Below are 25710 nucleotides of genomic sequence, written 5' to 3' on the forward strand. Positions count from 1 at the left end.
AAACAATGGATGGATAACCAACGCCTTATTGTATGCAACTGAGCACGCGTATCGTAAAGGCGTGTGTCGGTTTTTACGTAGCGTTGCTTTGCATCAAATGAAAATGCCGAATAGCCGAATGATGAACAAAGACTCGAACAGCGTGCAATTGCCGCGAATGTCAACGCTTGGCCTAAATAAAACCGATACGTATCGCATCGATAAAAATTGCAAATTACACGCTTTTCTGTGCAATATACAATTCGCACAGGATTTACGGGCAAGCGGAGGCGAGTATACGCTATCATTTATGAACCGAGAGGCAACGAAAAATGACGATGCAAAAGAAGAGTGAAACAAAGAGTAGCAAGGCCCTGTCCTACTTAAATTTCCCAGATATTTCACTCCGCTTCGAAACGACGCACGGGAAAAATTTACTCTGTTATTCCGAGGACTGTCGACATAGGTGTACACCTAATACAGGTGATGTTTGCATAAATTTGTTCAATTTTTCTCTGTGAGCTAACAGCAACCGGTATGAATTGAAATCGGAATAATGGAACGCTCGTGAATTATTGAGACAGTTTTCTCCGACTTACCTAGTATTTCCAAGAATTGCGCACTAATCGCCGTATTGCCCACGAGTAAATTTCGTACTTTTGTCTTACTATATAGCGGCTGCAGCGGCAGTTCTCTTTCTCAATAACGTTATTAACACGACATGGCTATCAGTACGGGTTTGCTAATAATTTATGCCCCTTTAGGCAAGCTAATGGCACAGGCTTCGCGGTATTCGGAGACTACAAAGATTCAGAGCGTGACCATTGGCCATCGTATCGTTACCCATCCCACTGTACCTCTGACCCATTTCTTTTGAACTATGATCCGTTCCGAACTCCGTGTCATATTTCATGAGTTATATAATTCACCGTTGGTTGTTTCCTTCGACTTGTCCTGAATTTGCTCCATAGCATCTGTAATTTACGCAGCGAATGCGTGATTGCGTTGCACAGGAACATTTATTTTTGAAAGATGGCTTACCTCCAATTTCACGGTCGAATATGCATGGATGAAGAACGTCAAATAACGATATCCGGTTTCTGATTGGTCGTAGTTCGTTAGTTTAGCTAATTCATGAGAAATCGTGAGGTCGTAGACAAATATACTAGAATAGTGTACGAAGATCTTGGCAAATATTGAAACGAAAACAATATAATTGCTGAGAAATTACATCCAATGTGCCAAAGGTAGAAAATAGGCAATTTCTTTTTTTCCAACGAATGACCCAAACATTGAATATTCTTTTGCCTTTTCGCTCCGCTAAAGCGGTTGGATATCGTGCTGAGATGCCTATTGGATTCGTAGAAAAATTTCAACTGTCGGGATTTGATGAGTTAATATTATGCGTCGTCCCGGGATATTGCCAGAGGCCAATATGCGCCGTTGGTCTGCTTTAACAGTTGTAAAACTCTCCAAGGAGCGTCTGCAGCAACGACCGGAGGCCCCAGGAAATTCCATAAGCGTGTCCGCAGACTTGCTTACGTGAGATAACTACAAATTGGTCGATTATCGAAAGAGACGATGAAAAAAATATCAGCTCGTAAATTTAACATCAAGCTACTATAAACGTTATGACGGTAGGTTAAATTAAACTCCGTCATTTCTACTAATGGAAAGAAGATCACAAGATCAAAGGTCATCGCTCGGCACACTTTCGACACTTGGCAGTCTCCGGACGCGGTTGTGAAAATTATCTGTGACCGCAGAAAGAATCGTTCGCTATTTATTCCTATCACACTTCGTTGTTCGAATTCCTCGCCTTATGCTATAGGTATATTACAGGTAGGGGAAAGCGCGACAAGTTGACGACCTTCCCGCACGGAAAAATTGCATACGTCACGGAAGACACGCCGAATGACAGCGTGTTCGAGAAAATGGCCGCAACTAAGATTTACACCTCGGCGAAAATTTACAGTCGAGGAAAATCATCGACGCTGGTCGAGAGCGCATCGTTCGAGGAAAACCCTGCACGTTCAAGAGCAGGTTACACCCACCCGCTTCTTCCTCGGACGAGGATGTAGAATATCAGGCTTCAATGATATCATCAAAATTCCCCGGCAGTGGGGGCGCGTTTCCCTCTCTAAATAAACCATCGTACTTCCAACCTGTTTCCACATGCCGCGCGCAGAGGCGGAGTGAAAAAGAGGCATCCAATCTTTGCACGCGGCTCTGGGAGAATGAGTATATAAGCGTAATACGTAAAATCTTTGAAAAGAGACAAACTTTGCAGTAACGCTTCCGAGTCCGCTGAGAGAAGACCGTCGACGACCTCGAGTCGTTGGTTTGCATTTTCGTCCGACTGGGCTGGACATCGGAATTTCCGGTACGCAAAACTCCGCCCCTGATCCTTGTTCGGCGATCGCAAGCCCTGACAGGGTGTGAAACCAGTATTCTAAAAATCTGTGGCAGTTTTCGGAATCCTCTTTGAACGATAAAAAAAAGTGGGTGTCGGTCTTCTATCCAGGTGAAGAATTATTTGTACAGTTAATGCGGCGGCGTAAGCGAGCGAGAGAAATTTTGAGTGATCGATTGCGGCTCGAAGTTGACAGAGCCGTAGTTTGATGCTGCACGATTTTCGGTCAAGTAGTTTCGAATACCGAGGTTTCTAGTTTCCGGAAAGCATTCGAAGTCGCGTAGAGACGCTCTTGCAGAGTTTAATTGTGCCGCGGTACTACGAGCGCAGAGTTGGGAGTCAGTGAGTTTCGCTTTTCGTGCAAAATCACAGTCAAGCATTGACCGCTGAAGCGTTAGCATCACGTCACCGCATCTGAGAATAATGATTGTGGAAAATAGCGAACATAGATTACGAACCGTGAATTGTAGCAGCAACGTGAGGCCGTAGTCTCGATAAATTGCCGATAGTGAACGTTCGACGGATTGACATGAAAAGTAATCATTGTTACGGCGGAAAAAGAACCAAATCGGTATATCGTGTCCCGGTGAAAGTTTACGGCAAAAGAAGTATATTATACCTATGCCTAGTAGTAGTACCCAGTTTTGTTTACAACAGTTCTGCAGACTTGATAAGAAGTGTTTCATTAGCGCGTTGTAAAGTTCTCCGCGATTTTCGACGGCTTCAGGAATTCTTCGCAGTGCAATTGGCATCATCGTTATAGTGAAATTCGCATTTCCCAATCGTAAGTTCGATTCCGGGTTTACGTGTAATTTTCGAAACTTCTACTCGTACCATCCGCTTATCGATGAGTTACGCGAAAGCAATTATCACGACTTCTTTACTGCAGTTGCTTATTCGCAATAAGTGGTTATTCCAGTCCACTGAATGATAAACGTGATGTATCATTCTTTGATTGCGTTATAACGCAATTGATTGCAGCAATAACATTGGAACAATTTGTTCTTTCTTATTCGTAAAAAATTGACATCCTTATTTGTGCGAATTTTTTTCCCAAAAATTTGCCTGTAGCCGAGTAATCTTTATTCCAATTAACGATTACGGTAAGCGTCGGTATAGACGTAGAATTGTTTAACCGACCGTATAATCGAATAGTCATTTAAACGGTGAACTTTTTTGATTTCGTAATAATTAAATGATTTTCAGTTTTATCACCGAAATATTCCAACGCTTTTGCAAGTGTATCTAAACCGGTATTAGACAGATTTCGGTCAGAATTCGAATTCGTTTACGTCTCAGCGATGAATTAATCATTCATTACACTGTTTTACAATTTCCTCATATCACGGTAATATGCTGTTTTGAATAACCGAAATCAGTTCGAGATCAGAGTATGCTAATTTTGTTCTAATTTTACACAAATTGAACTCTAGCCTTGCAATATCGTCAAAACTTTGATCATTACCAAAATAGCTCCCAAGACGAAATGTTTAAAAACGTGTCTAATTAATTAACGTATCAATCACCATCTTACCTTACTGAAAATGTTCATATGTCAAATCATATAATATTTTAAAAGAATTCAGCCTGTAATTTATTACATGATTTATTTTGTAAATTCTATAAAACATATAAAAAATCACATAATAAATTAGAAAATCACGAATCATTAGATATACTCGTACGAGATCAAAAATTATACAATCGCCTGTACGGTGAACTGTATGAATTTTTATCTAGTATATCAGATGATTCGTATCTAACAAACAAGATGATTGCAACGTCTGGTATATTAATAATTGCGCAAACGTAATTGCTTCATTGTTTGTACATGTGATAGATAACGCGTCTGAATATGCAGCGGATTAAAAGTAATCCCCAGTTCTCTGTAATCGGATAAAATCCATGTTGCATTGCGAGTGGATGCCTTATCGGGGTGCATTGCGAATAGTGACGTCATTCAAGTTACTCATCAAGTTGGTTTTGCCGAGGAGCGGAAATTCCAAAGCAAATTCCAATGTTCCGAAAAAAGTAAACACAATTTTTTAATTGCACAGATAACTTATTATCTTCCCAAACACGAATCGAAACGTTTACGTATTACGATATTTAGTCAGTTGCGATAGCCTCTTTGGCAGCTGGGCTTCCTGGCATATAACAAAAAACCGGTCTCCCACGCCTCATTACACAACTTGTTTGTCATCGTTTACTGAGCTGCCGTCGCTTCGCTTCACTATTAATATTGTAAACAATGCGAGAGCCCACCCGCTTGAGTTTTGGAAAAAAATTATTTCTTCACGCTTATGCGCTTGGAAATTCGAATTTTCGCTTGCGTAACCGATGAAGATCAAAAATTCTACCGAGGATTAAAAAATTTGCGAGCTTCGCCGATTTTTCTCATCTGTTCAACGCTTTTTGTTTACTTAGCTACTCAAATATCGTTCTCGGTGGAAACAACAAGCCACCGAGGCCAACAACGCTACAATATTACGAGACTTTAATGTAAATTCAGTTGATAATACCGACGTTTGATATATCCTACTGTAATTCATAGCTTCCATAGCTAGGTCGCATGTCAAATTTTCGAATAACGTCGCGATACAGTGAATGTGACCTGATCACCTAAAACTCTACCGGAATTCATCTCGGTAATGACTTTATATAAGAACACCGACAGCATTATGCCATTAGGAATCATTATGTTCGCCCCAAATTATTCTACCTCACTTTGTGTAAAACCTTTGTGAATTATAGGCTCTGTCAAAAGATTAAGTATCACAGACTAGAATTTTTTTATCTGTTGCCATTAGTTATCGATTAAAAAAAACGATTCTTATTCTGTTCAGATTCATAATATTCATAAAATCGTATCGTAAAGGCGTTCTGCTTTCGGAAAAGATATGTAATAATAAACTGAACAATTGTACAAAAGCAAGAAATCAATCGTCGAATTGTGTACTCAGGTTAAAATTTTCTTTACAGATTGTTACACGTTAATTTGAAGAATAAAAACTTTTTTAATTTCGGCAACGTCTCAAATCTACGATTGAGAGAAAAGCAAGGTAAGATAATATGTAAGTAGAAACTAAATTACGACGTTCCTCGTCGTCCCGATATGCCGTATAATTACTCGCACACACTATACTTTCCTACTGCTGTATATTAGGTGATTTAGTAAACGTGGACATATGGAACTACGACTATGATACCTACGCACTGTCGGAGCTACGGTATATTGACCATTGATTACTCAATTGCGCTGTATTTTCCGCAGGTGAAGCGATGATGGACCTTAGGCGAGTGGCCTCACATGCAGTCTTTGTCATTCTTATCATCTCGGGGGTCCGGGCCCACTCTTCAAATAACGAATTCCGAAGCATTTACTCCTGGAAGGCCCTCGAGTTCGCTTTTACGACTCCCCAGGCGAGAGAGACTGCCATTGAGCTGGGCGAATTCATACCTGGCAAACCGCTGCCCATCGACGTTGACACTTATCGCGGCAGTAAGTTTACCGTCTACATTCTACGATTCGAACCCTAGAGAAAAAGGACACAGGAAATGAGATAGCAATGCGTCACAGTGGATTCCGCCTAAATTCCCGTCCGCCGAGACTCTTGGAAATCGGCTATCACCGTCTGACGAGAGACGGTTCAAGCGAGTAGTTAACGCGTTAGAAGTTTTCAAGAGTTCACTGTGGTCGCATTGTGTCCTTGAATTGATGTGCGAAAAGGAGAATAGGAAGAAAGAATTAGCGGAAGCAAGTGGAGGTACCGGTCACGCGATTGTACATACGATTCGGTAAGACTTGCAAGGATGGTTCAGGAGGAGTATACCCAATATACCGGGTGTGCTTAATCCGCGGAAATTACGTTTTCAATTGGGCGTACACGTACAACACGGTATGAGGTACATGGTATGACGAGCCCGTTCATGCGATTGGTGTTCACGTGATGGACGCCATCATTTATGACCATATAGTGTTCACCTTATCTCATCATCAAAGGGCAATGCTTGTTACGAAAAGCCTATACTTAGTAATTCTTGTTCACCAGATAGTTGTTGATTCTTGTTTGCTGCCTACTAGACGGAATTTATACCAGCACTCATCTCGCTGTTTTACAGTAATGCAATAAAAAACCGGTTTTATAATGCTAGTGAAAAAAAGGTGTTCGGTCGGAAGGTGAATTTTTAATACTCACGTTCCATCTTTTCCTTGTATAAAAATATTCACTGATTTTATTTACGCTGCCATAGACTTGCAGGTTTTAAGCATCGTTTGAATTCATCTTGAAATCAAATTTACAGGCAGAACTGGATCCCGGATTTTCGTATCGATACCACGATTCCAACAAGGAGTACCGGTAACCTTGGGCTACGTAACCAACGTTGTTTCAAGTCATGACAATCCGGTAATCGCACCTTATCCAAGCTGGGATTGGCACCGGTCCGGTGATTGCGACGGTTTGACCAGCGTTTGGAGGATGCAGGTGACGTACATGTTGGTTTAAAATGGAGATATTCGTGAAAACGAAACAGCAGATCCAACTCTGTGTGGAAATATTCAATATCCAATGTATCCATCTTCTTGCACATCCGCAGATTGACCGTTGCGGGCGATTGTGGGTGATGGACACGGGGAAAATCGTGGAAAATCAAATATGCTCGCCACAGCTGCTAGTCTTCTCGCTCGAGACGAACCAGCTCCTCTCGCGTTACAGATTCCCAAAGGACCACGTCAAGGAGAGCTCCCTCTTCGTGAGCCCGGTCGTCGACGTGCGCGGTCAGTTTTGTCAGAACACCTTTGTCTACGTCGCCGACGTGACCGGGTTCGGCCTGATAGTGTACGACCACCAGAAAACTCGAAGCTGGAGGATAAACAACAACCTGTTCTACCCATACCCGAACTACGGAACGTTCTCCATCAAGGGCGAAGTCTTCGATCTGATGGACGGCGTTCTGGGGATGGCGCTGAGCCCTCTGAAGCCAAACGAGGACAGAACCCTGTACTTCCACTCGCTGGCGAGTAGAGTAGAGTCCTACGTCGCGACCTCGGTTATAAGGTAAAAGAAATGCCAAATTTGAACGAACACCCGATGGTCTGACCGGTGTACTCTGGTTTCAGGAACTATTCTCTCTTCCACGAGAATCCCGACGGAGCTGCTCGCTCCTTCGTCTCCTTTAAAAACGAACGGAGCACCCAATCGGCGGCCGAAGCCATGGACAAGAACGGCGTCATGTACTTCGGACTGCTTTCCGAGTTGGCGATCGGCTGCTGGAATAGCAGGAACTATGAATACGGCGATGAATTCATTGAGAGGATCGCCGTGAATGCGGACACCCTGCAATTCCCCTCTGGAGTCAAGGTAATAGGAATATCTCGGATGCTGTGCAACGCGTGAGGCAGCGGTGACGACTTGTCTGTTTCCAGGTTATCACCGAGTCCGACGGACATCAGCAGCTCTGGGTGATAACGGTGTCCTTCCAACGAGTTATGGTTGGAACCCTGACTCCGAACGAAACGAACTTCCGGATCCAGGCTGCCGATATCAATGAGCTGGTGCGCGGAACGAAGTGTGACGTCGCTTCTCTGAACATAAACGCGATCAGGGAGTCAGCGACCAGCGGTGGTGGTACTCTGACATTTCCACAATGAGTGTCAAGGCCCCGCGAAAAGTTCTCCAAATCACCTAACATAATTTCGTACTTTTCGCGGTTCACCAAACACTACCGCTGCAAAGTGTCTTGCGTGCATGTCAGAATGAAACCTGAGGGGTATAGTTTTTACATTGATCATGGATGACGTCAACGATGAGATTTTACTATCGGGTGAAATCGAGAAAGCTACGCATGGACGGTGCATTGTTTGATATTGCAGTTCCTAAATCTGCGTGTTATCGTTGAAGACGTGTTGGACCTTGGCCGTAAAACTGAGTGCAAATTCTTCAGCCGATTGTTCTGCTGGATGAATTTAACCCGTTCGTACCCGATGCTATTCCACACGTTTCCAAGCCACGCACCCATTTGGACAGTCCGAGGATTGAAGGGTCAAGCCTGTAAATACAGAGAGAATAGTTGAGTGAAATAGGTTTTTGTATTAATAAATTATACTATTTATGGCGCATAGAGCTGGTGTAATTAGGTAAGCAATGTAATGTGAGTTAAGTACTCGGAAAAACCATCCTCGTTTATCAACCGTTATCGGTTCACAGTTAACACGGCTGTACAATTTTTTCGCAGTTCTGAGTAAAATGTCACAATACTTTGACCTTCGTTTAAATAGAAACGCGTGTCGCGAGTTTGGATGAAGAATAATATCGATTAACAAATTGTATAAATTTGATTAATATTTAACAATTCTAGTTATGAGTATAACCGTTGCAACAAAGAAAGTTGATTTGGTCAGTCAAAGACTTACAATCAACAGGATATGACTAATAAATATATACACATTTATAGTATTCTAAGTTAAGTGTAATAATAAATGTTGATCGATAGAATACTGAATTAATCTTGTGTCTGTGCTTTGACTAATTATCCTGATCACATTAAATTTGAACTTTTGCATTTAGCCGTTAAGATAGATTACACAACGCTCGAATTTCAGTCCCCAAAAAAGAAGCATCGGAGCAGAATGAAATTTTAGTAGAGACCAGAAATTGCGCGAAGAGAACGCAATCGGAAATTAAACAGCTGTGCCAATAATATTTGGCCCGCTCAACTAAATTATGCTGGGTTTCAAGGTAGTCACGAATAAACTTCGTAGTCAAAACCATCGTTATCGACATTGCACATCGATCGCTAATTTTGTTAAAGCCGGACGAAACTCTACTTCAACGAACACTTAGAGTAAGTCTGTAATCATAACAATGAATTAAGTTTGCGTACGTCAATCATATCATCATTAATATTTAGATGAAAATTACGTAACTATAGAAACAACACGTAGGTGATCAAACCGATTGGATGATGCGATTGAATTATTTCTCTTCTTTTGTTCCATCAAGTCACATAGGCACCATCAAGTTTCGAATAAAGCCCGTTTTCTAATGTGTTCCTGTTCTCTTCGGAGCAGGAATCGAAGAACCGTAATAAAATGACAACCCCATCTAGACCATTTCGTATACTCACAATCGTATTGTCATGTGTTGGCTCGTTGTTGGCGGCAGAACTTACGACTATCCATGAATGGAAGTACATTGAATACGCGGCCGAAGATCCACTTGTTGAGCATATGTTGCAAGTTTCTGAAGAATACAATTACACGAAAATCATACCAATTGATTTCCAGAAAATCTCAGGTACAATCTGCAGCAAACACATCTAGACAAAATAATCACCTGTTGCTTCTACAGCTCAGAACTTTCGTTTCCAGGCAATAGAGTTCTGGTTACAACACCCAGATATTCCAACGATTTGTTAATTCCAAGTTTGTCAATTGTTTCGCCTATGATCGGGGACGGTGGTTCGTTGCTGGAGCCCTACCCAAATTGGGATTGGCACGAGACAGAATGTTGTGGTGATGAAATAATAACAAGCGTGTCTCGTCTTTTCGTGAGTACCAAATCGTCCCGTTTCGACTCTTTGCACTGATTGAATATTTTTCCAGACGGACCAGTGCAACAGGCTGTGGTTCGTCGACTCCGGGAAGATAGGAGATAAGCAAGTATGTTCTGCTAAGCTGTTCGCCTTCAATACGACAACCGACCAGGTGATCCATCGGATTGATATTCCACATGAGTTGACCCATAATTCTGTAGATCCGAGCAAGGGCCGGCTTGAGATACAATTCGTCGAGACGAAGGGGGACTCCTGCGATGAGACTTGGGTTAGTTACGGACTTTCATGTCAGTTCGAAATCGTTGCCGCTAAGAATTCGATTTTCACGAAAGAATCCTCCTCAGGCTTACATTGGGGACCCGGAGGGCTATGGCCTTGTTATTTGGGACGGTTCGGACATATGGCGTCTGGAAAACGACGACGTTTATGCCCCGGCCTCGTCAGCTACGAAGTTCAGCGTTGCCGGCGAGAACGTCACCCTGGAACTCGGGACTTCCATTGTGAGGATACCACCCCCGGGATTCATCGACGAGGACTATCTTCTTCTGAGACCATTGTCCTCCTACTCAGACTACGCGATAAGAGTCGAGGATTTGCACAATTCGAAGAACAGCAGTGTAACTTACTACAAGGGCAACATTACGCTGCCGTCGCAAGAGCTTGTCAAAGTCTTCTCGAAGTCCGGGGTCCTTATGGGCGCCTTGGCCTCGAGTCTGGTAGTGGCTTGCTGGAACCTGGCAAATCCTCTGGCTACAGAGTACGTGGTGAGTAGAACCCCGATCAGAATTCAGTGCTTCGTATTACAGCCAATTTTCAACTGTCTCAGGGTACACCGTTGGAGGATGACGAGGCTCTGCAATTTACCAGCGCTGCTAAAATATTCGAAGGATCTGAGCCCGGATTTGAGCACGAAGAGTACTGGATGCTGACCAATCGGTATCAAAAATTCGCCCTGGGTACCATGGACTTCGACGATGTCAATTTCAGAATTCTGTCGGTCAACATCGCTGATACCGTCCAAGGCACGGTGTGCGCGCCGAGCTCGCACAGTGCCACTAGCATTGAGGATAAATTTTTCTTTGAATATGAAACGGTATGAGAAATTTTCCATAAGCTCGTCTATATTCTGGTGTCCTTTACGATAGTATCCACTCACAATCAGTTTCCCCATGTAGCGTACCTCCTTATAAACTGAGCGACTTATGTACGTACTTTAGCACTGAAATGTATTTTTGGTTTGAAGCAGACGATCTTTCCAGCAATTCATTACATCGTCGGTTAAAATTGTATTCGAAAATGATTAAATTATAGTGATAAAGGAACATCTTGACAATTATATGGACAGAATTATGTACGGGCGGGGGGAATGCGTGTCATTATGGGGAAAACCTCCAAGTTTTATTCGCCATTGACGAGACACTGAACTTGTTCTGCAAGTGATACATAATGTACTGTATACAATATTCGTATATAATCTATTTCTATACAGAGGGTTCAGTATTTTGCTTACGGTGAAACTTTCTTGTTGTATGGCAAGATATATATTTTTTATCTCGATTATTCAAATTATAAAAACGTTGGCCGTTGAGCTTGAAGCTCTTCACGAACGGAAGTATATAAACTATAATTACGTGATAATTATTCCACATTCTTAAAAGTGTTCGGAAATTTACCAAAATTTTACTGTACCACAGTGTAATTGAATAAAAAATTCCGTGTTGTAAAGTGTATTACTAGGCATTCTCATTGAATTTGCATATAAATTTCCTAATTTCGCTCAACTTGGTTGGAGGAACGCTGGAGCGTACTTTGAATTTAAGAAATTATATAGTAAATGCATTGTATTTGTAAACTTGCTAGACATTTTCTGTACTTTATTTGGAATTTACTAAACATACTGCTGAATTTAAGTGATAAAAACCATAGAACTTTGGTTTTCTCCAAGTTATAAAACATTTGGTCTAGACAAAATAAGAGATTGTGAGTTGTAAAAAATCTGACATGCAAAATTTTTTGACTTTGTAGCTTCGGAAATTAGTATTTTTATTAGTGTTAAGCCCATATTTGACTCGGCATCTCCGTCTCCGTCTGTAGATCGATGTTTTCAGTTTACCGTGAATATTAGCGATTGAAATGAGTAGAATGATAAAATAACATAACGCTAGATGCATGATCATATCGGAACGTTTATCACAAATTGAAGGAAATGACGATAGTTTTAAAAAACGACGATCACCTAACAACGACGAATGGATACTGTTTGTAAATTTCTCATATCAGAGGATGAATTTTCAAACTCAGTATCGTAAATTTGACAACCGTTCTTAGTTTTGCTGTTAGACAGGCAACTCAAAAAACAGAGTCACGACCGTTCGCGGAAAAAAGCGGGGACTTGTTCTGTGAGAAAAAAAATGTGATCTGTGATTGGAGAGGCATTAACAGCCATGCGCGTCTGAAGTAATGGTTCATACATGTGTCTTTATTCAGCGGTAACTGAATTGAAACTTGGAATAAATTTTGGAATACTTCCCGCAGTTATTACTCGGATGGGAATTTCGCTGGTTGATGAATCTCAAGCACTAGTTGTCCCGAGCAAGACCATTGAGCCATATTCGGGAAGTTCTATACTTGACTTGCTGTACGTATCTCTGAAAGTTAAAAGGTGAATAATGAAAGAACATTCGCCAGAAAACTCGATTACTTACACTTCTCAGCAACAAATGGAGAACTTACCCAATTTTTGCGCTCAATCCGGAATAGATATCAGCGATTTTGAGTGACAACTCGTCGGGCAGACCGTCAAAGTAATTATCCAAGTCCACCGTGACGGTGGAATTCTCCCAGTTTATCAACACAACTATCGGCTCCTCACCGTCAAGTTGCCTAGCGATACCTACCACCTGATCCTCAATAAGTTCGACGTCGACCGTTCCCTCCCGCCATACGGTGGTGTTGCGCAGAGCGATTGCTTGTTGAATATTCTTATAATGGCTGAAATCCGCCTCTTTTTCAGTGGCAAGGTTCACCGTCAAGTAGTTCGGATTGACCTTGAGGAAAGGAGTAGAGTTTGTGGAAAAACCTGAAAGTTATCGATCCAAATACAATTTCTCAGATAAATTTTAAGGAGGCTCGAGTACAAAGACTTGCCATCGAGAAAGTAGAGTTACTACCTTTGATCAATGAAAACGGGGCACACTAACCGGCAGAAGTGGTGTTGTCCCATTGGTAAGGAGTGCGCCAGGGATCTCGCGAGATCAGAGAGTAAGTTGTATTGGTTGTACTGCAAGCAAAATGATCAATAGTTTCTTCCCACGTAAGATATGTGTCCGTCATACCGAGCTCATCGCCATTGAACATAGTAAAAACACCAGGCATCAAAAGTACGGACATGTGAAACCCATCCGTTCGGTACAGTCCGATTCGTGTGGCGATTCGAGAGAAGTCGTGATTCCCTAACTACGTGCATATGAGTCATAAGACTTACCGACCATACAAAATTGAAGGAACGAAGATTTAAAAATGCACCTATAACTCACCACCCAATTAGCTGTTTTACCCGATGGCATATTGTCCAGCCATTTGACGTATATGCCGTAGATGTCCTCCGCTGTATCTAGAACAGCTTCATTGGCGATATCTCCGTCTCTAATGAAGTTCAAGTTGAATGGAAAGTCATCACCGTAGTCATACCATTTCATAACGTAATCAATGTCAGAGTATCCTTCCGTGCAGATGAACCGAACCTTGTCGTTACCCTTTGAGACTGTGTAATTGTTTATGTGTTCCTTCCACTCTTGCACGATAGGATAATTTTCTGGTTGATCCTTTGTTTGGGTGTGGTTCAGGTAGAAATAATTGGTTGAATCGACATCTTTGTCGGACCTAGTTTCGTTCTCCAAAGTAGAAGACTCTACATAGTACGGCACAGCGTCGATACGGAAGCCATCTACGTTACGATCAAGCCAGAACGTAAGAACGTTCTGAAAAGTCATGAAATTTCAGATGAATTCTCCCTGCCTCTTACACTAACAGATGTTATTCAAAGGAAATTAAGTTTTACCTTCATTTCCGTCATCACGAAAGGGTTCCTCCAGTTGAGGTCGACTTCGTGCACGCTGAACTGATGAAGATAATAAGCTTCGCGTTCGTCGACCCATTCCCAAACGGTGCCGTCGTTGAAGGCGTCCAACCAATTATTTGGATAGCTAAGATAGTCGCCGTAATAAACTCCTTTGTTCCAGACGTAGTAACTGTAGTATGGTTCGATGCCCTGCTTCGCTTTGACGAACCATTCGTGCTCGTCACTCGTGTGGTTGGGAACAAAGTCGATGATTACTTTGAGTCCCAATTTATGGGCCGCAGTTACCAGTGCATCGAAATCGTCAAGTGTCCCATAAAGTGAGTTCACGGCAATAAAATTGGAAATGTCGTAGCCACTGTCAACCATGGGAGTCTCGTATATCGGCGGCAGCCAAATGCATGTCACCCCCATGTCGACGAAGTGATCCAATTTGCTCTTGATACCTGTATAATGATTGTGGGAGTATCGTTAAAAAAATCACTGCCAGAAAAACTGTATTTCCTTCACCCCACATATTTATGAAATAATCAACAAACCGAAATGTTTTCTTTATTGATCAAACAGGCTGGCTTACCATTCAAATCGCCCTTTCCATTGCCATCACTGTCTTTGAAGGATTCGATCCAGATTTCATACATGACGTTTGTTTGCCACCACTCTGTTGGTACGGTGACATTGTATGTGATAGCATGAATTGATGCCGAAACAGCAAGGATCAGGTAGAACAGCCGTAGGGCGCTCATTACTTATACTGTAGGGCTACGTAGCGATAGACCATCAAAACACTTCACATCGAACAAAAAAATACATCGAACATCGAAGAAAAAAAATCAGGTAAAAAATCAAAAATCAAAAATATGGGCCACATGCGTCTTCGTGTTTTGTTAGAAGTGATGTAAATCAAATTGTCACTTCTGTATTCGGTCAGTATTTCATATTAAAGCTAATCCTGAAAAATCGAAGGTTTTTGGCTCTTGTTGAACCTACCATTTCCCGTTGTCTAAATCTATTGATGCGAAAATCAATTATCAAATCATTTACTCATGTTTTCCTATAGTTTGTACACAGCTGATACAATGTTAGATTTTATATAGTAGGGAAGATCGGGGGAAAGTAAGGCAGAAAAAAAAATTGAATGAATTCTTTCTTCATTATTCGCAACTGCTTTTTCCCTCTTGACAGTTTAACAAGTGATCCATTTTCGGCGTTTTTTAGTAAGCAGGAATTGAGAAATGGCTTTCCAATAACAAGAATCATGATATTTCTAGTACCTCGTATGACGTTGTGTTGGTCTCTTGTGAAAAATGGAAAATCATAGGCAAAGATTTGATTAGAAAATCGATTGAATATAAGCCCTCCAATCTCGTCCATACCGATACGAATGACACAACTGTTAGTTGTTCTGGTGTACTCGCCCTGTTAAGATCTTCTAATGACAGCCTTTCGGCTTACTTAAATGACTTTGTACGTACCTTGAGCTGACCGTTACCAGTTGGCATGCTTCACGAGTACAAAAGCCCATCTTATAGAAACCTTTCGGTGTAATTTTATCTTCTAGGTCATAAATAAATGTAGTAAACTACTACCTTCGTGACAACTTTAGTGCAAACGTGATTTGAGCTAAGACAGATAAAGATAACAACGCGACTATCTTTCCGTGAGTGATCAATATTTCAGTATCGACACAACTAAAAAAGCTTCAGCCATTAGGCTATTGCTGTATGTTGACGATTTTTCCTAACCTATGTAAAAACTTATTGGAAATTTATTCAGTGTTTTGCCATCTTTATTGCGACATAAATGCAAAGCCAAACGTGATATAACTCGCGAATTTTATTACAGCCATACTTTTATTTCAAAGACATGATTCCTGTGTTGCCCTAACACGTCGAATTGTAATAATTTTTTACTGTTCTTTTAATTGTTTTCGTGAGTGAAAAAATGTTGCAATAGCTCCTTCTTGTCTCTGCAAGTAAGTACTTCGTGATAAATCATGTGGAAATTCGCATAATACGGAGTTAACATATCCTTGCATCAGGGACCATGACGCAAAGTATTGATCATGCTGATAAACCTTTTTCTGAATTTCTGTTTTTGAATATTAATTAATAATCTCTTCTTTCATACGTATGATTTGTGAGATAAAAGACACATCGATTTCTTGTTTAAATAATTTACAAACTGTGTATTGTTTCCGACATGAATTGCACCGCACGTAGTGTGAATTGGTTTGAATTCATCAAACTGAGAATATTAGAAAAAAATTAACAAGTCAGAAAAACAGTATCAGTAATACGTTATTTCAAACTTTTTTTTCATACGTCTCTGTGCTTGCCACACAGCTAGGAAACAAGTTTAGCCATATCCGTAATCGTAAGCGTTGATTATATTCAATCCGAGTGTTGCCACATATGCATAATGTTGGCCTGCGTAAAATGCAAAGTTTTCCTCCGTCATACTATCGCTGTTTCGGATAAATTTTCGCAAACAATTCGAAATATCCGAGAACTCTTCCGTGGCGTTCCCAAAATTTATCCTTTTTCAAAATGAAAATGAACTGCAGTCTTTCATCATCCGATAACAGAAATATCTAAAATAGGTTAATACTATATGGTAGGTACATTATAAAAATAGGCTCTTGAAATATTATGAAAAAACTGGACACCACGGTAGTTTTTCGAAAAATATAGAAGACGTCTTATGACATCGGCGCATTCATCACTTTATCTCGATCGAGATAGATTAGTTGATTTGTAGTCAATTAGCCAGTTTTGTTCCAAGTGCCAGAATCCAATCGCAGAAACTTCGACGAAACTCATGATCGAAAGACCCTACCTAGTAAAACTTTTCACTTGTACTCGACTCCGTGGTATAAGAGTCGTATATATAATCCCTCCAGAAAGCACATCCGGTGCGAAAACCTTTCGCCAAGTATATTTAAAATGTGGTCATTACCCACAAAAACACCATCTCTGATCAAAAATGTATGCATATAATCAACTCGTACGAAAAAGAATCAAATCACGCACTATCACCAAATACATGTCTGTCAATTTACAATAAACGTACGATTGAAACTTGACCCTCAGTTTTCATATCTCTTAGGAATCACAATGCTGCTACTCTGGGTTCAGACTAACCCTAAACTTATCCAACTATAAGTGATAATTGAGTATGAAGAAAATTAAAAAAAACTCACACATAAACATACTTTCGAATTACAAATAAAATACGGCGGTGCCGATCAGACGAGTCAAGAATTGATAAAGTTTTCCGATCGCGATGTGAGCAGGGAATGTTGTCTGTTATTTTGACTTCCAACTATGAGTGTGCTACCAAACCGTACTACCGCTATGTGATTGCAAGCAAAGGATTGGCAACTGCTATATAATGCTATTGAAAAACGAGAGAAAAAAAACACTATACTAGTACGTGAAACTTGGCGTGCCTTTTTCAAGGCATGATGCATACACTATAAGCATCTTGTTTATTTGTTAACTATTTATAAAAGAAAATCACAAAATGAAATGATGGGTGACCGAAACCTTGAAGGGTTATCGACCGCTTACTAATTCTTACCAATTCTTGTGTGATCATGCAACCTTAACCATACATCGAAAAACTGTCATTAATTTATAACTCGGTAGTTCGTCTAATTTCCGTGGGCTCAGCGTCTTCCTTGTTCATGGGGATATTCCCTGGGATGTCGTGTCTTATGGGATGGATCGTGGAATATCGAGGCCCGTGCGAGATCTATGGTGCGAAAGAGAGATGGTCGGATCGAATCCCGGCTCCAGCGTCGTCGATATTAGAAGCTCTGTCCAATGTTACTACTAAGTCGTCCTCCTCTGATCCCTTATTCGCACCGTTGGCTATAGCCCAATTGAAAAGTCAATCAATCCCGATCGTCGTTCAAAGTACTTCTATCACTCATTTCTCGACTTTCAGAGATACTTACAACAAATCAAGCATGTACATCCCAGCGTATGGCGCAATGGTACTTCTGGGTACAAGTTCGTAGAGCCATTCCGAATCAATCCGAGATATTTTGTTCTTACGACAATTTTGCACACAAGCATCAACGATGGATTGACGTTCCTTGCACCATTCGACGATCAGTCTGGCCGAAACTCATCACAAACTAAAGTTTAACTTTTGATGATTACTTGGAAACGTTATCTTCGCCCCTTTAAAATAACGCAAAAAATGTATTCGAGGTCCGTTTCAAGTCGTACGTATAACAATGGACTCTAAACTTGAATAACTATTACTTACCGATTTGTAGTTCACGCACAATAATTTCGAAATAAAGTAGAACAAATTTTCGTAGTCAAGTGTAACCGGATGGTATATCATTATATTGTTATGAACGAAAGTTAATTGATAATTTTCAAATAATGTGAAAATCTGTTCGTACCCCTTAATTCAGGGTTAACCTCGAAGTCGAAGGTTTACTCCCAAGTCTAGAGTTTACTCCCAAGTTGAGAGCTTACCTCTTAAGTGAGGGTTAACCCCCAAGTCAAGGGTTTATCTCCGAGTTGAGGGTGAACCTCCCAATCGAGGATTCACTTTGAAAGAATTCTCGAGTCAAGAGCTTATTGTGTCATTTCATTGGGATTATAGATATAACGGTATTACAAAAGTCCATTACACACTATTAGTAAATACAATAGAAACTGACTCATCAAGAAGTTGTCTGGTTATTTCTCATTTGATATCTTGAATCTATCATATACATATGTTATATATGCATTTGGATATTCATTTTTATCATTGAATGCCACGAAAATTATATATAAACATTATTAAATTCTTGTATATCTATACGAATTCGCGTTTAATATAGAAGGAGGGTATAATGCATCCCCACGCAGAAAAATAATCGTGAATAAAATTTAACGTACGTATGTATAATTCATATAGCCACGAAGAATTATCTATACGCAATGCATTCCATTCATTATTATATTATAATGAAGATGTATGCGTACATGTACAATGTACATACACTATATGAAAATATATAAAATATTCAGATTCGATAATTTTCAGATAATTTCCAAGAACTATCATATAAAAAATGACTGAGAAAATCGAAGAGGGTCAATGTTTTTGATTCACCGAGTTGACGTGAGAATCCCCATATAAAGTGTAGTTTATGATTTCTAATTTCAACCCTGAAAAAACTAAGTAGTATTCTTTTGGTGCGTTGCATAATGGCATGCAGGGTAAGTAAAATGCAACATCAATAGTGATCCTTATACTATATGATGCGATGGCTCAATTCCAGCGAGCTGCTCGAAAGTTTAATTCAAATTGAATCATTGGTTTTGCTATAAATAATATGTAGATAGATCATTTCACATGTTGTTGAGAATAATAGAACTTCAACGAATATCATAAGAATTACCTTGGAAATTTCACGGGTTATGTTACCCTGCAATGGAATCAAGGCTTCACCACCAATCTTTTACATATTATATTTTCGCGTCGACACTCAAATTTTAGAGTTTACCCTCAAGAAGAGATAGGTGTATCCCTTGGGGTTGCAGGGGACAATCCCCGCAATGTTGATAGTTCACCCTCACATTTAATATCAGTTAAATCTTAGGGATATGAATTACCCTCATCGTTGAAGGTGTACCTTCAACGTCGAGGATTCACCTTCATGTCTTGGGGATTGAACCCTCAATTGTTAGGAATTAACCTTTATCGCTAAGGGTTTACCTTCAACGTTGAGGCTTCACCTTCAACGTCGAGGGTTCATCTTCAACTCTGGGGGATGAACCTTCAATCGTTGAGGGTTAATCTCCAACTGTTGGAGATAAACCCTCCATTAATGATGATTTACCTTCAATTTTTGGGGGTAAACCCCCAAATTTAGGGGTTTATCCTCAACTTTTAGGGTGAATCCTTAAATTTTAAGGCTTACCCGCAAAAATTGAGGGTTTTTTTCCATGAGGGTAAAATCCTGTACATCATTGACATTTTTCCATCGCACCATGTTCTCGAGATATCGTCGGTTAAAAAAATTGATCAGATACGTACATACACACTCACACAGAGAGAGGTCCATCTGGAAATGATTGGAGGTGATTCTCTAGATCTGGAAGCGTCGAAGTCTAGTGAAAACTCGACTTTTCATTTTCGGGGTAATTATAATAACTTCCTTTTTTCTTTGAAAATAGAGAAACAGGAAGTTGAAAATGTATGAAATAATGTTGACAAATTTGGTACAATGTGACATCCTCCAGATTTTACGTTCCTTCAATTCTGTTCTCGCACTCTTACAGCTACTTTAAGGCGATCCGCAACCTTCATTTCCAGCTACGTGAAGTAACAGTGTCACCATTTAACGAAATAAATGGATTAATAAATAATATCAAACAATTAGATTCTAATTATATAATTTAACGAAATAAATATTATCTTATTTCCTTAAATGGTGATTTTTTACTTTATGACACAACTTTGATGCGCTGGTACTTTGTTAATTTCATCGTTCTAAATCGCCCAATTTTTTGTAGAATATCTATGAATATAGGAAAGACATATGCCAAGTTTCAGATTTTTCAAAATACTATTTAGGCGGGGGGGGAAAAAAATAGTGCAGTAAGTCCGAATTCCCATTGAAATTACATGGGAAAATTCATGGCCTTGGCGGGAGTACTTAGGGTTGGCTTACAGGCTCCCGGTTTGGCGTACTTTTTTATTGATTTATTTGCAAACTTTTTCCGTCTTGTCCGCAGGAAAATTCGAAAACACCCCAAATAAGGACCAACCTAATATATGTGTATATATATATATATATATATATATATGGGGCAGCACCTACTGCTACGTAATGTGGAAGCCACATAGACGAATCGTTTTCTAGATTATGAAAAGATTTTTAAAACATTTATATCTTTCGTACAACAAATTTCTTCGTACTGTCAAAAGATATCAAGAAAAATGTGAATTACAGTTTACAAAGAAAAATTTCGGAACAGAATCCAGGGTGGCGAAGCTTCTGTAGTATACATATAACATGGTTTTTATGTATGTATAAGTTCGTATCAGCACATCGGTCTATATGCGCATCACAAATGTGGAAGCTCGCAAGATTTGTTATACCAAATGTTTCTCGTTTTTGATTGAACGCGTAATTTATGGGAAGAAATAAAGCATATCAAGACACTTTGAAAGTATGAAAAGATCGTTGCAAAGGTACTTCTTTGGTGAATTCGAAACGATGTTGAAATCAGGCAGTACTATAAGACAATTCATTCTTATTTGTATAGGATTTGTATGAAGTGAATTATGAATACAAATTACTTTTTTGGCGTTACAAAAATTCTGTTATACCAGCCTCATTATGCTTGTCTTAACTTTGAAATAGTATTTGTTTAGATTATTCCCGACTCAACCATAAAGTTAACTTTTTTAACCGGAAAAGCGGAATGAAAGTAACATATTATTCCATCTTAACGCATTTGCGGGAAATATGAAGCCATATGTCCAGCAAAACCAAATTAGCGGGAAATATGAGGCCACGTTCCTTCCTGTCTTACTCTCGTTGATCTAGACTTTTCCTTCAGTTACTCTGCCTTTCCTTCTTCCTTACCGCCATCGTTATCGTCGCTATCGTTCTTCTCGAAAACCCTCTTTCGTTTGCACTATCGTTTAACTTCTTTCCTTTCACTACAGATTACCTTTCTCTTACCTTCTCTCTTCTGTGCTATCGATAAGTTTAATTTAAATTAAATTCAGTGCTTGTGAGCCCGGGTCACAGGCTGAGGTAAAGCTTCCGCTTTTGTCACATATCATTACGAAGTTGCTCATGTTCTCTGTTTTATCGTATTGTATTTGTCTTTGGTATGTCGAATTTTTTGAGTATAGGAATTTAGCATTTTGATCACCTAGCGATAACGCTCTCGTAAATTATCCCTCGTAATTTACTGTAATTAATATTCTCTGGTCAAAGCTACCGATTTTCGTAAATTATTAATTAATCTCAATCTTTCTTATAAGTTAAACTCTATCGTAAGGTCTGTCTTAGTCTTTCGTTACTAACATCCAAGCTATCGTCACTTTCGTTAACTATCGATTTCTAATAAAGTTCTCATTCTCGCATTAAATTAACAGGCTAATAATTATCGTAGCGTCCATCTTTGGAAATTAGGTGAAATCACGTCGCCTAGTGACGCATAGTCTTAAGTAGGTTTTTGCATTATATCGCTTCTCCGAACCTACGCTCAGTTCTCTCTGTTAACTGTCGTCTTTGTTCAACTGCCGTTTAATTTTATTCCATCGAAAATCTTGCGAACTATTCTTGTTGACTTATCGATTGCTGCTAATTTTTGTAATCCAGTTTGACCGACGCGAATTTGTGAACCTAATCGACAATATGCGACTGATTGACTTGTTAATTTATCCTGACTTGAGCTTATTCTTTATTACTTTAATTCTTTAATTATCGTTAGCTATCTTGAATACCGCCACTCTAGTAGTTCGTGTGAGTACCTGAGCCTAGCCAGCCATACAACGGGTTCTCTAATTACTAATATCGTATCACATATTTATTTCGAAATCGATGTTGAAGCGTCTGGCGCCCAACAGATATCGTTTTATTCTTGTTCATTGAATTCAGAGTAATTAGAGAATCGCACCAAAGTGTCAACGGTGAGTCCTCAGCTGATGGTATAACAAATTAGCGTTACAACATATATCTATAAAGTCTATAAATATCGTAACATATCATATGTATACCGAGTGAGTCCCGTTTTTCAAGTCAACAATGTGTCCAGAGTTGATAATAAGTCGAGAACAAACGTTTTTATGTAACACAGGAATAAAAGTCAATTATTCCCTTCTTGCACGATGTACTGCGATCGGTATTTTATTGATCCAAGACTTATATGAAGCCGTGAAGTCCATAAAAATATTAATCGCACTCGGTAGCGATGTTTCTATGCGACCCCAAACGATAAACCCTCGCAAATCCAACGTGTTCGTCCGTAATATCTTGGAAAATTCGATTCTATGAAGTAAATTCTTTTTTGTATTTTAGGCGTAAGCAATCTTGTGCAATAATGAAGTATGATTGTTGAAAAACTTTATTTTCTGACATTTTAATACGACTGAAGAACGAATATACCCGAGTTTGTGTAGCTACCGAAGTAGTCTAAGAATGCGAAATATTCCTTACCAAGAATTTAGTTTCGCACGCTACGCGCCACGCTAATACGGTCGGTGACAGTTTATACGGATACAGTTTTCAGGTAAAGAAAATTTATATCAAGTATACTATCCAAAACTTCGTGATCCTCCGGTTCGCATACAGTGTCTTTGACAAGGGCAGCGACGTCGGCCGTTATCATTCTGAAGTTTATCTCGTCGAAATTCATCGTGCCCAATACGTACTTCTGGAATCTATTCGTCAATACCCAGACTGTCTCGATGTCACTACCGTCTTCTATTATGGGCTTGACGCTGGAAATATACTGCAAGGTAGTTTCACTCTGCTCCAGAACACCCTGAAATCATTCGCAACCATACATCAGAGCTGCAGATCTGAAACTTATTCTAAACCACGGCGTGTAATCGCGTTAAAAGTTCGAAATCATAGGAAATTTTTGAAACAACTAATTAAATTGTGCGGACAAATTTTATCGGAGAAATGCGGCATTGTACGTACGACGTAGCCGTTATCCAGAGGATTCTGTAGATTCCAACACACCAATTCCGTTTCATCAGTGAATCCAGTGATGACGATACCTCCGTATTTTGTAAAAACCTTTCCAACTTCATGACTCGATGCTGTCCAATTGCTAACGTAGTATGTGACGTTACTTCCCGAGTACTGGGTATTATGCATGTCTTCCAAAGAAGCCGCGTACGTCTTAAAGGAAGATAAGGCCTTAAACATCAAATATTTCTCCTTCAGAAATCCATCGAGAGTTAACAAAAAGCCAGAAGGTCCAATGCCCATGGTGAAATTTTCTCCAGCAATGCTAAATTGCGAGCCAGCTTCGGACGGGAGGAAAATCTCATCGTTTAATCGCCACGCCTTCTCTCCGTTGAAAATCACCATGCCGTAGCTCGATACATCGCCAATGTATACCTGTAAGTGTACAATAACCGTTGATTTTCCACTATATAAATCATCAATTTAGCCAAAGTGGAATACGAATAATATGTCATTATATTCAGTCCAAGACCAACGCCGTTTCACCATAATTCCAGATGCTGTAAACGATGTCTAGAACGGAACGAATCGTAATTGAAACTGTAGTCGACTAACCCAGTAATCGTCGCAAGCGTTAGCAGAGCATTCTACGACTTGTATTTCGAGTATTCCCGTGTCGTTGTTCCAGGGACCGCGCAGTAAATCGCTCGAGAATTCAAAGCTCTCCAGCAGCTCGTCGGTCGTCGAGCTGAAGGCGAGAATCTTGGCCGGGCATATCAGTTCGTTGCCGATTGTACCAGAGTCCACTATCCAAATTCTGCCGCAGTCGTCGATCTGTGACAAATTAAATATCACGTGTAAAGATGTGTACCGAATATTCTTACCAGCCACCTTTCAATATACTTGCAACTGCTCTGTTGACGCTCGTGATCCCCGAACAGTCTCCCGATGACTTATTGTGCCAGCTCCAATCTGGGTACGGAGCCAGCAATGGACCACCGTCGCCGGTTGCGTCCGAAATCGTCGATAGAGTCGCCGGGTTATTGTAGAATTTCGGAGTTGTTACCATTCGTCGGCCATCTAAGCATGTAGACACAAGTGAATTAGACTCTGTGATAGATCTGAACTGATTTCTTACCAACAGAATATTGTAAGATATGGACAAAGAAATTTAAAAATTTTATAATTTTTAGTGCGGTCGGTTGTGCCATGACCACCCAATTCATGTTCAAATTTGCCATATTCCTATTGTAAATCGACGACGATGAGTAGAGCTGCGGCATCGAAGCAGTCAGTAACGATTTACTACGAGCGACAGTTAATCATTACGAGAGGTGTACCTGGCAGTGGCTGTTGGTCAAACATCAAGATTCTCGAGTGGTTGTAAACACCCTGTTCGATGGCATCTTGTTTTTGATCCGTACTTTGCCATACATAGTCAACGTATTTCCATTCGTAAATAACGTCCAGTTCAGTCGCAGATAAGCCAGTGCAGGCCAATATAACCGGCAGTAGCCAATTAATTCGGAAAAAAATTGTCATCCCGAAAGTCTCACGGTAAATTTCCAGGAAATACTGTTGAGTGAAAAAAAATTTATTTTTCAACTCTTTTATTTCTTATTAACAGTAACTTCTTGCTACTGTTGCAACAGATATTTGAATGATTCTATAGGCAGTTCTTTGAAATATTTACAACACCCAGGTCATAGTTACATAAAAATATAAACAGTTGGCAGTTTAACAAGTGATCCATTTTCGGCATTTTTTAGTAAGCAGAATTTGAGAAATGGCTTTCCAATAACAAGAATCATGATATTTCTAGTACCTCATATTACGTTGTGTTGGTCTCTTGTGAAAAATGGAGAATCATAGTCAAAGATTTGATTAGAAAATCGATTGAATATAAGCCCTCCAATCTCGTCCATACCGATACGAATGACACAACTGTTAGTTGTTCTGGTGTACTCGCCCTGTTAAGATCTTCTAATGACAGCCTTTCGGCTTACTTAA

General features: G+C 40.0%; 4 protein-coding genes across 12 annotated transcripts; 2 read left to right on the plus strand and 2 right to left on the minus strand.

Annotated features, from left to right (window-relative positions):
* The first annotated feature begins 2215 nt into the window (after positions 1-2215).
* Positions 2216-8896, plus strand: LOC107223421 (protein yellow). 6 transcript variants are annotated; one of them, XM_046733010.1, is made up of 7 exons: positions 2220-2362; positions 5375-5454; positions 5667-5894; positions 6698-6879; positions 6992-7452; positions 7515-7755; positions 7821-8896. In XM_046733010.1, exons 3-7 carry the CDS (start codon positions 5675-5677, stop codon positions 8043-8045), a joined length of 1329 nt encoding a protein of 442 aa, XP_046588966.1. In that variant the 5' UTR covers positions 2220-2362; positions 5375-5454; positions 5667-5674; the 3' UTR covers positions 8046-8896. The 6 variants fall into 6 exon arrangements, with proteins under 6 accessions (XP_046588965.1, XP_046588966.1, XP_046588964.1 ...); XM_046733012.1 differs by lacking the exon at positions 2220-2362 and adding an exon at positions 2734-2928; XM_046733011.1 differs by lacking the exon at positions 2220-2362 and adding an exon at positions 2947-3176.
* Positions 8897-9099: 203 nt separating this feature from the next.
* On the plus strand, positions 9100-12346 carry LOC124293164 (major royal jelly protein 1-like). Its single transcript, XM_046733014.1, has 6 exons — positions 9100-9238; positions 9465-9690; positions 9765-9943; positions 9999-10217; positions 10294-10713; positions 10776-12346. Exons 2-6 carry the CDS (start codon positions 9486-9488, stop codon positions 11046-11048), a joined length of 1296 nt encoding a protein of 431 aa, XP_046588970.1. The 5' UTR covers positions 9100-9238; positions 9465-9485; the 3' UTR covers positions 11049-12346.
* Positions 12347-12407: 61 nt separating this feature from the next.
* Positions 12408-15496, minus strand: LOC107223424 (maltase 1). Of its 2 annotated transcripts, XM_046733007.1 has the most exons (7): positions 15302-15496; positions 14605-14789; positions 14010-14473; positions 13486-13929; positions 13150-13405; positions 12683-13028; positions 12408-12597 (listed from the first exon to the last, which is right to left on the minus strand). In XM_046733007.1, exons 2-7 carry the CDS (start codon positions 14771-14773, stop codon positions 12522-12524), a joined length of 1755 nt encoding a protein of 584 aa, XP_046588963.1. In that variant the 5' UTR covers positions 14774-14789; positions 15302-15496; the 3' UTR covers positions 12408-12521. The 2 variants fall into 2 exon arrangements, with proteins under 2 accessions (XP_046588963.1, XP_015518588.2); XM_015663102.2 differs by lacking the exon at positions 15302-15496 and having other exon boundaries at positions 14605-14815.
* Positions 15497-22590: 7094 nt separating this feature from the next.
* LOC124293163 (major royal jelly protein 1-like) lies at positions 22591-25710 on the minus strand. Of its 3 annotated transcripts, none has more exons than XR_006903105.1 (6): positions 25041-25275; positions 24608-24780; positions 24316-24534; positions 23710-24135; positions 23221-23548; positions 22591-23036 (listed from the first exon to the last, which is right to left on the minus strand). XR_006903105.1 is itself a non-coding variant. In XM_046733013.1 (6 exons), the coding sequence occupies exons 2-6, from the start codon at positions 25240-25242 to the stop codon at positions 23273-23275; spliced, it is 1296 nt and encodes a 431-aa protein (XP_046588969.1). In that variant the 5' UTR covers positions 25243-25275; positions 25526-25710; the 3' UTR covers positions 23111-23272. The 3 variants fall into 3 exon arrangements, 1 of the variants encoding a protein (XP_046588969.1); XR_006903104.1 differs by having other exon boundaries at positions 22591-23052; XM_046733013.1 differs by lacking the exon at positions 22591-23036 and adding an exon at positions 25526-25710 and having other exon boundaries at positions 23111-23548.

This window comes from Neodiprion lecontei, chromosome 2 (genome assembly GCF_021901455.1).
Source record: "Neodiprion lecontei isolate iyNeoLeco1 chromosome 2, iyNeoLeco1.1, whole genome shotgun sequence".
NCBI classification, from domain to species: Eukaryota; Metazoa; Arthropoda; class Insecta; order Hymenoptera; family Diprionidae; genus Neodiprion; species Neodiprion lecontei.